General features: G+C 41.4%; 1 protein-coding gene across 1 annotated transcript; it reads right to left on the bottom strand.

Moving 5' to 3' along the window:
• Positions 1–7,201: 7,201 nt before the first annotated feature.
• Positions 7,202–10,745, bottom strand: LOC114800971 (uncharacterized). The gene is made up of 5 exons (XM_028998909.1): positions 10,682–10,745; positions 10,222–10,602; positions 10,009–10,089; positions 7,433–7,527; positions 7,202–7,270 (listed from the first exon to the last, which is right to left on the bottom strand). Exons 1-5 carry the CDS (start codon positions 10,740–10,742, stop codon positions 7,202–7,204), a joined length of 687 nt encoding a protein of 228 aa, XP_028854742.1. The 5' UTR covers positions 10,743–10,745.
• Between the last annotated feature and the right edge of the window lie 234 nt (positions 10,746–10,979).

Raw genomic sequence — 10,979 nt, 5'->3', positions numbered from 1 at the left:
TATCAAAGAGAACGTTTAATTTCAGATATTAGAGGTTCATTTTTAAATGCATGTTGACTACTTTTCAATATGGTGAACAACAATATGTCATCTTACACTGTTAATTTTATGACAAAGTCTGATTGTCAATCCATATGACTACGTTCACTGGGAGGGAGAGAAGAGACTCCAGGACTGCTTAGAATGTGTGGACTGGGACATGTTCAGAGACTCATCCTCTGACCTGGACGAGTACCCCACAGCAGTCACTAGTTTCATTAAGACCTGCGTGGAGGAATGTATTCCCACTAGAGCTGTACAGTCATTCCCCAACCGGAAACCCTGGGTTAACGCCACCATCCACCGGAAGCTCCACGACCGCACAAGTGCTTTCCAGTCTGGAGATGCGAACCTGTACAAAAAATGCAGATACGATCTCCGGAAAGGCATCAGGAGCTCTAAACGGGAGTACAGCAGTAAAGTGGGCTCCCAGTTCAGCTGCACACGTGACGCGCGTCAGATGTGGAGGGGGATTCAGATGCTGTCGGACTACAAACCACGAGCACACACACTCGATTCCGCCAGCCCTTCACTCCCTAACGAACTGAACGCATTCTATGCACACTTCGAACTCGCTAACTCCCATCCTCCAGAGCAGGCTCCAGCAGAGCTGCATGACGTCACCACCACCGTGTCTGTCGTGGACGTGAAGAGGTGCTTCAGCAGAGTGAACATCCGCAAGGCCGCCAGCCCAGATGGAATTTCGGGTCGAGTATTGAAGGTGTGCAGTGAGCAGCTGTCTGCTGTCTTTACTGACATCTTTAACACCTCACTGCAGAGCTCAACTGTCCCCATCTGCTTCAAAACACCACCATTGTTCCAGTTCCCAAAAAGAACAAAGCCAGCTACCTTAACGACTTTCGGCCTGTTGCACTAACCTCCATCACAATGAAGTGTTTTGAAAGGCTGGTAATGGGGCACATTTTGAGCTCCATTCCTACCAATCTAGACCCACTTCAATTTGCATACCGTCACAATAGATCCACTGATGACGCCATTTCACAGACCATCCACACCACCCTGGCTCACCTGGACAACAAGAACTGCTACGCCAGATTGTTGTTTGTATATTTCAGCTCTGCATTCAACACAGTTATCCACTCCAAGCTGATCCAGAAGCTGCGGGCAGTATCGCGTCCTGGTACGGCAGTTGTACTGCTCAGGACAGGAAAGCTCTGCAGAGGGTGGTGAAAACAGCCCAGAGGATCACAGGCACACCACTACCAGCAATAAAGGATATTTACACCACGCGCTGTCTCAGGAAAACAAAGAGCATCCTGAAGGACCCCAGCCACCCTGCACTGTCACTTTTTACTTTCCTGCCATCAGGCAAGAGACTCAGGACAATTCACACACGCACATCACGATTTAGAAACAGTTTCTACCCCAGTGCCATCAGGCTATACAACACATAGTATGCACTGCACTTAAATTACGCACAATCACTTTCATATGCAACTTATATATATACACCCTTCTGTGACTTATTATTTATTGCTGCTGCACTTTGTCTTCTATGTCTTCTATGTATCATGTTCTATGTTCTGTCTACATGGGAGAGGTTTTCAAGTTAGAATTTCATTGTGCTCTGTACGCTGTACTTTGTACATATGACAATAAACTTCAATCTCAACCTCAACGGATTGTATTGTTTAACAGTGTATAATTCTTCATTTGATGAGAGTGGTTAAAAATAAGAATGTAGATATCGTATTTGGTCTAGCTAACACCATAAATAATACCTAAAAATGACCCACTGACCAGCACACGGTGTTGTACTTTCAGACTTTAAGATGGGAAGTCACAAGTCCATGACATTCTGCATGTTTGTCTTGTGTAGAGGTTCATCACCTCTGTGTTCTCCATATCTTTGTCAAATGGCCTCCCCTCGAGCAAAAGGTCTGGTGGTAGGGTGGGTAACACACTCGCCTATGAACCAGAAGACCCAGGTTCAAATCCCACTTACTACCATTGTGTCCCTGAGCAAGACACTTAACCCTAAGTTGCTCCAGGGGGACTGTCCCTGTAACAACTGTTTGTAAGTCGCTCTGGATAAGGGCGTCTGATAAATGCCATAAATGTAAATGTCTGAAAGGCCAGCAAATTGTTTGGGGTCCCCTGCTTGTGTCTTTGTTGGGCTGCGACACCCCCCAAACAGGAGACACCAAGGGCATGACATGACGGAAATAACAAATTCTTATTGGTCTGTGGCAAATTCCTGTGAGTGTATAACAGAATTTTCTCTTGTGGACGCTGGGAACTTGCCTTTCCTTTCCATCAGGAGCTGGGGGGGGTTTCCTCCAGTTTCTGGGCCTTTGCCTCTCACTGTTTTCTAGCTTTTTCACGATCCGGTCTGAAAAGGGGTTCATGAGTTTCATTGTTGTCCTGTGAAATGTTCCCTAATCGTTTGCACCTGTGTTAATTGTATAAAGCTGCCCTGTTTGTTTCTGTTTGCCGTCAGGTCTTTAATGTTATGTTCCGTGTTCACCAGTGTCTACGTCTCGGATGTCTCCCCTGTATTGTGTTCCACCATTAAACCCCAGTTTCGTGATGTCAGGTGAAAGCGTCCTTCATTCCTCGTCACTCTTCGTCCTCCTCTCCGTTCACCCGCCGCGTCATGCCCGCATGGACGTGACAAGCTTGGCTCCTGGCTGTTCTTTACCTTTCTCTATCCCTTTCTCCTTTCTTTTATTTTGGGTCTTTCTGTAACATTGGTACCTTTTTTTTTACATACAATATTTACATGTAACCTCAATAGAAATCTACTGGTGTTAATTAATTAGAAACTGTTCATTCTTTTAACCTCTATTGTACCACGCCTCTTTCTGCCAGGTAACATCAGATTGGAGTGGTTTTAATACAGTGTTTTGTGCTTTATTTTACAAGACAATAAATGAAGTTTGTTGAATCAAATCTTTTACTGAAAAGGCTTTACTGTCAAACTGACACATACTACATCACAATCAGGTATATGAATAAGAAGAACTAAGATACAAATAGCAAGCATTACAAATGTTGTGATTTATCAGTAAAGAAAAGATTTCCAGGAATTATTTGAAGTTGGCTTTGTTGTGTGGTAAGGTGCTGTAATGTACGGTTCCATCATCCAGCTGATTTACTTTTTTATTTCTGGGACGCCTTTGTTGTTTGGAAAAGTGTAAAGTACTGTAATGTAAGGGTCCTTCTTCATCCTGCAGCTGAAACCAATCAGATATATTTAAAGTGATATTTAAAAAGGATGATGTTAATATATTAATATTTTATTTATTGAGGCTTTTATGAAAACAATCAGCTGAATTACCTGATTTCCATCTTGTTGGTACGTGTGGTGAGAATTCTCTTTTTTTTCTTACATTTAAAGGAAAAGATATATTTTTAAATGAATGTGGTTTTTAACTGCGTAGCAAACAACTGAGCAAAAAACCTAATGGTTAATTTTAATAAAAATGGTAAATTAATAATTTTTAAAGAAAATATTACTCAATGCCTTACTTTTTCTGTGGTAGAGGAAGCAACCCAGTGCAGTCAGAGCAGTGCAGGCTGAACATAAAATCGGTGTGAGAGTCCAACAGACTGGGACCAGAGCAGTTGTGGTCTGAGAGCGATCAGTAATTAATAAACTTGATCCAGTTGTTGTTACTTCCGCCTTGTCTATTAAACAGAAAGAACTATTTATTAGTGAATCGCTTGGTCTTAAACTAATATATTAGAAAGTAAAGCATCTGTTTTTCTAAACAAAATCTGCACAGAATACATCTGCACATTATCAACATCAATAGCATCACTGGAAAAGAATCATATATGAAACCCAGAATGTTTGTGAAAATTCTCACCATGGATAACAAGGATGTGAAGGGTTCCAGTGACGGTTAAAACACCTTCTCCAGTGGTGCAGTAGTAGAAGCCTTGTGTAGATACAGTCATGTTCTTGATGGTCAGACTGAAGGACTGGTTATTAGGATTCCATGTTGCAGTGATTTCTGGTGTGTATCCCCAGGTAAAAAATATTTTGTCTTGATTATCTGATATCTTGTTGGCTGTAATTTTGAAGAGCGCTGCCTGGTCTGAATGCCCGTACCAGTCAGTCTTCTTGCGGTGTTTCTCATCACAGTGCAGAATTACTGTATCTCCAGTGTTTACTCTTCTTGTTAGTGCTTTTTTCTTGTCTTTCAGCATCTTGATCTGTTCTCCAGGCTTGGTAGTATGTTCACTGATAACAACTTAAAGAGAAAATGCTCATATAAACAGAAGAAATAAAACACATCTTTAAATCAGCAGTTTCTTGTACAACAGTTGAAATGAATAGCAACACGGTGATACTGTTGGTTACTCACATTTAATAATCATCATGAGCAGAAGAAATATCTCCATTTCACCTGAAGTGTTTTGCCCCAACATTTGCTTACAGGAAAAGCCCAGGTTTTATGTACCAAGCAGTAGACCGCACCACCATAAATGGTCAAGTGTAAATCTATTGGCTGATGTTCAGACAGTATTGTATAGAGCGTTTTGGTATTTACATCTATTGGTTAAAAATTCCACTCGTGTGGAAATAGAATGGAAACATTATTTATACGCTTGAAGTCAGAAGATTTCGGTCATGATCACTAATAAACAATTCTAATAATGCGAACAGGATGCAGTCTACACACTCACTGAGATCTGGAGAATTTGGAGGCCAAGTCAACACCTCCAATGTGTTGTGTTCCTCTTGAACCATGTTTTCAGAGTGGCAGGGCTGGTTAACTTGTACAAGGGGGGAATTGTCAAAATAACATTTACATGAATGTAGGACCCACCAGGTAGCGCCATTTCCATTTCATGTCTACCCATATGTACCTTCCCATGTGTGTCCCAGTAGTATTATTTAAACCCCTACTTTTCTCCCTCTGTTGTCACTCGTCTGCTGTGCACAGGCCTGTATGTTTGATTCCTTCCACCTTACTTTTCATACCTGATTTTTTCAGTTCATGTTTATTTTCAGTTCTTTTTAAAATATCTCAATGTCAAGTGAAGTGATTGTCACATGTGATACACAGCAGCACAGCACACGGTGCACACAGTGAAATTTGTCCTCTGCATTTAACCCATCACCCTGAGTGAGCAGTGGGCAGCCATGACAGGCGCCAGGGGAGCAGTGTGTGGGGACGGTGCTTTGCTCAGTGGCACCTCAGTGGCACCATGGCAGATCGGGATTCGAACCGGCAACCTTCTGATTATGGGGCTGCTCAGGGTGATGGGATAAATGCAGAGGACAAATTTCACTGTGTGCACCATGTGCTGTGCTGCTGTGAATCACATGTGACAATCACTTCACTTTCGCTTTAACACCAACCCCGGCCCATGGGCCCAAGCAATGGCACCGCTGGGTTATTTTACTGAAAGGCACGTTGCCCGCCGTTTGTTTTCATCGCCTTTCAGCTGCTCCCTTTAGGGGTCAGTACAACAGATCAACAAATTATTTGGTGGTAAAGTTTTAAGCCGGATATCCTTCCTGATGCAACCCTCCCCATTTAACCAGACCTGCAACCAGCATCAGGAAATGGATTGTCACGTGCATCTCCAGTGGCTGGGCTGCATGTTGCAGACCATTATTCTTTGAGAAAACACTTGTAGAATGGTGCTTTAACAAAAAGATTAACACAGAGAGTGAGATCATCATGTACATCAAAAGCTGCCCTTGTGTAGAACTCTGTCCAGGGTGCACAGCCTAGATGCTTCATGCAGTTGTTGCTGCAAATGCCCACATCCTGTTAGTTTTAGAGCATAGATATTTGCAAGTTTCTGACATGTATCCGAACAGTTTAACCACACAGGGACAGTGACCATCAGGCTGTGTCATGGCCAAGTGGTATAAACAGAGAATAATTCTTCTCTTGTGTGTTTCACCTTTTTGTTCTTCAGGGAATTTCTTGGTATATTTTCTTGATCCTCTAAGGCAGGACTTCATGCTACATTATCACTGTACAGGGTAGCTGCTAGCTGGTCAGAATGCTAATTTAACTTTCAGAAACACAATACAATATAAAATCTAAATGTTTGAGATTAAACCTTTAACAACTTGTGCAGTTTGGTTTAAATCACTAAAGGAAAACAGTATGTATGGCCAACCACTCAATTGCGGAGTAATTTTTACTCTATCATGAAGTGCAGCACAAATGTCCGTGCAGTTGCACATGCGCTCGCCTGTTTTTTACCGTGCAACTAATTGTGTACTGTAAACTGAAGACAGTTAGCTGCATAGCAGTCCATTTTTACCAAGCCGGTACAATAATCACGTTCTTGCTAAAAACAAGAAAATATTTGAGGATGATGAAGTTGTTGTAGAAGTTTTTTTCAAGGCTGCTGGTGCACTCGTCGCTGGCATTCAAAATAAAACAACTGAGGGAGGGAATGGCATGTGAGTTTTAACCAGTCGACTTGTTAAATGTATAAAACGCTCCATGGCACAGCATCAACGTCTTCACACCCCCCCCCCCCCCCAGTGGACTGTACCATGCTGGTGACCAAGTCTGGCCTTTCACGCAGCAATTGTGACTCTGGACAGAGTAAAGGAAGTTGTCGGCACACTTCATCAGGCTGTACTATGTCCAATCCCGTATCAATCCTGTCAGCTACCGTCCTTCTCCTCCTCCTCCTTACCTCGTGGATGGTGGTGGACTCTGTGGACCAAATCGTTGATGCCTGTCGTCTTGGCACGCAGTACCGGGTTCATTATACTGGTTATGGACCTGAGAAGCGGGCGAATATACCGGGGCATTTCATTCTCAACCACTACCTCATTGAGGATTTCAGGCGACATACCTCCTCCACCCTGGGACAGTCTGGTATTGGTCCTAAAGGGGGGTCCTCTCACATGACGCGCCGCACTGACGCTACATGGCCGGAATGGGAAGACAATGACAGGTGATGCCCGTTCTATTTAATCAGCATCGCACCTGGAATCTTTGCTCAGTCAATTTGTTCAATTTGTCTCCAGCTCATCTCAACCTGATTCATTCGAAACATTTCTGTTTCATCGGTGTTGCCATGCTTCCGCCCTGACATTCTGGTTTTGTGGTCCAATGCAGAGCAACAGTGAGTGCATTCTCACTGCATCAATAGTATCTCTGTAGAAGGTGGTGATGATGGATGGATGGAGACAGGCTTTCCTCAACCTCCGCTAGAAGTAAAGACGTTGCTGGGCTTTCTTGGCTGCTGAGCTGGTGTTGAGAGCCAAGGAGAGGTTCTCCTATAGGTGAAAACCGAGGATCTTTGTGATACTGATATCAGTACATGCTCAGAAAAGAGTGGTCCCTCTGGTCACAGCTAGAGAACAACCTGTTGGATGTCACTTTCCTGACCGATCTTACTGAACGTCTCATTGAGCTTAACTTAAAATGCTTGTCCTTACCCTGCTGCTCTTATAAACATGGTCAACAACTATAACTGCCATCTGGTAGGCTGCAACACTTTGACCTGCGAACATTTCCTCACATGTAGGCAGAACTTCGACATCAGGGCAAAGTTATGAAGAGCAACTTAGCACACCACCACATGGAAGGCAGTAAAAAACACAAACAATAACCCAAATGTGTCAAGGCTCACTGAGGTTATATCTATACACAGCACATCAGGTGAACACGACCAGGAATTAGAACCACAACAGAGACAACATGAAACACAAGGCCACCAGTCAGAACTGTGACACATATACATCATATATATTTTCAAATACACATGTAAATGTAAACAAACATAATGTAATGGAAACCATGTAATGTAAACAAACTAGTCAAACCTGCTGTTACCTGTTTTTTTTTTACATTACATCAATATTATGTCAGATTAATTACATGTTTGTGCCAGTATTTGTTTGCAAGCACATGCACACACGCACACAAACACACACACACACAGTCTGACATGGAAGAATTCATAAATATTTAGCTTTATGAATTTGTTTGCACATTTATTTTTGTTCCTTTTTTTGAAATGTCAAAAACATTGTATTTATAGTTCTTCATTGTTTAATGGGTGCTCAAACTGTGATGTGGTAAAATATTTAGGTAGAACATTTGAACACTGCATGCAATTTACTGTGTGAATATCTTATCTCCGATTTGGAAAAAGCAAGTGTGTGACTAGAGCTTGGACTGGGAGGGGGCCCACATTGAATGCTTGTTTATAGTTATGTGCTACACCCCTGCAAAAAGTGCTGACATAGACAATATGGCATGGAAACAGTGGATGGATTTGCTGCATGGAAAAAAGGGAGAGGATTGACAAAAAAGGAGAGGAATGTCTGCCTGGATGAGAAGAGAGTTGGTAAATCATTATAAGAGGAGGGAACTGCATTTACTAATGGTTCGGTATGGAACAGTACAGTGCCGCATTGGGTAGCCTCACACCTCCAAGGTCATGGGCTCGAATCTGGGTCCTGGTTTCGTGAGAGAACAGTTTGCATTTATTCCCATGTTGGTGTTGGTTTCCACCTGGTTCTTCAGTGTCCACCTGCTGCCCAAAGTGAATTGGTGACTCCAAATTGTGTGTGAGCGGTGTATGCCATGCACCCAATGTCTTGGGACAGATCCAGGCTGCCAGAGCCTAACCCCCAGATATCCTTTTCTTTTTAGCTTTGTAAAATCAGGTACAAGCACAAAATGTTCATGAATATTGATTGCTTCTGTCACAACTACGGACGTACGGGGGAAGGAAGCGCAGAGGTCTGACATACTGGGAAGGGTTTTTATTATAACAAACAATAAACACAAAGAAAGAATGGCGTGGTGGGCAAAAACGGGAAATAAAGGGGAACAACCCGCAGGCGTGTGGCAATTGCCAGAACTGAAAATACTAACACCTACACGGTTACAATGTCAAGTTCACGAAAATGCCGGAGACCTGGAAGGGGCGGAAACATCCGGCATTTAAGCGCTGTCAGGATTGGCCACCGGTGTCAATCCTGACAGCTTCTGTGATTAGTGTTTCAGTAATCCAGTTTGATAAATTTTCTGAACCCAAACTAAAACACAAACTCTTGCCTTTTTAAGCCTATTTATTACAATAACCTATTATAACTATTATATTAAGCTATATTAGAATGTTCCATGCAGTTTTATCATGACTCGTTCCTTCCCTAAAACAGCAGCAAATATCAGTGACACTGAGTATGTACATTTCCATGAGTTGTCTGTGGTTGGAAAAAATAAAGCATTGACATTAAGTCTGTGCACCACAACATGCACCTAAAATGACCCGACATCTTCTATTGTACTTTGAAGTGATTCGAAAATGAAGCTCATTTGAACTTATGATCAAAATGCTTTACTGTCAGATGTATATCAAGTTTAACATACAATCAGTTATTCATAACAATCAGATGTTGATAAATTATTTGCCTTTATTGTTTGAAAAGGTAATGTGCTGTACTGTACAGCTCCATCATCCAGCAGGCTTACTATTTTATTTTTGGGGCGTCTCTTTTGTTTAGAAAAATGTAAAGTGCTGTACTGTAATGTTCCTTCTTCATCCTGCAATTGAACACCATTATTCAGAATATTTTTTTAATAATAAAACTGATAAAAGGCATGTGGTGCATTGATAAATATGATGTACAGTATACAGCTGATAAAACATGAAGGCAAGAAAATGAAAATTAAATTAATTACCTGATTCCCATCTTCTTTTGTGTGGGGTGAGTTCTCTGCCACTTGGTTGATTTTTTCTTACATTTAAAGAAAAACGTGATACATGAAGCCAAGGAATACATATAAAATGTAAACTGAAAATTAAGAAATTATATATATACACACACACACACACACAAATTGCCATACCCATTTTATTGTTGTCTTACCATATATATATAGACATATTTATAGTGTATAGTAAAGTACCCGTATTACTTACTTTTTCTATGGAAGAACCAGCAAACCAATGCAGTCACAACAGAAGAGGCTGAACATAAACCTGCTGTCAATGCCCAACATCTTGAACTCAGCATGACTTGCATTTGAGAACTAGTGGTTGTAGAGATTGTTGGTGTTGTTGGTTTTAATTCAGTGTTCTCTGATAAAAAGTAATCAATTGCGAATCACAAAAATTATACTAAACCAATACACTAGTAAGCTTATGCACGACATATTTGTATGTAGAAATACTGTTTAGTAAGTATATATTAGTATTTGTGAATGAACTCACTTGCAATAACAAGGTTGTGGACGTTTCCAATAACGGTGTAAAGACCCTCTCCAGTGGTGCAGTAGTAGAAGCCTTCTGTAGATACTGTCATGTTCTTGATGATCAGGCTGAAGGACTGGTTATTAGGATTCCATGTTGCAGTGATTCTTGATTTAAAGCCCCAGATAAATAAAAGATTGTCTTTGTTATCTGATGTCCTGTCAGCTGTAACTTTGAAGAACGGCGCCTGGTCAGATCTGTGCCCGAACCATTCAGTCTTCTCATGGTGTTTCTCACTGCAGTGCAGAATGACCTCGTCTCCAGCGATTACTGTTCTTCTCATGTTGGTTGCTGTTGTTTTATTCCACTGTTGATTGCTGGCAGCATTTCCACTGAAGATCACTAAAGACATTTAATTTCAGCACAAGTTCACTATTAAAATGGGTTCCACAATTAATATTCACAGGATGGTTCTACTCACATTTTATCATGATGTTAAGCATTAGAAGTTTCTCCATCTCATGTATGATGAATGTTGTCATCTGTACACTCATATTAAAAGGCAAGGTTTTATACACACAGCAGTAGTGTATAAACCACCATAAATGGTCAAGCAAAAATCTATTGGTCCATGGTCAGGTATTGACAGGATTGGTACACATCTATTGAATGACATTCTCTCTCTCTCTCGCTCTCTCTCACTCACTCATAAACACACGTTCCTTTAGATGTATAAAGTATTTATGATAATAAACTAAATAAGCTTATTAATTTCTGAT

This window comes from Denticeps clupeoides, chromosome 12 (assembly GCF_900700375.1).
Source record: "Denticeps clupeoides chromosome 12, fDenClu1.1, whole genome shotgun sequence".
NCBI classification, from domain to species: domain Eukaryota; kingdom Metazoa; phylum Chordata; class Actinopteri; order Clupeiformes; family Denticipitidae; genus Denticeps; species Denticeps clupeoides.
Note: the sequence above shows the minus strand (reverse complement) of the source record. Positions and strands in the feature narration are given on the sequence as shown.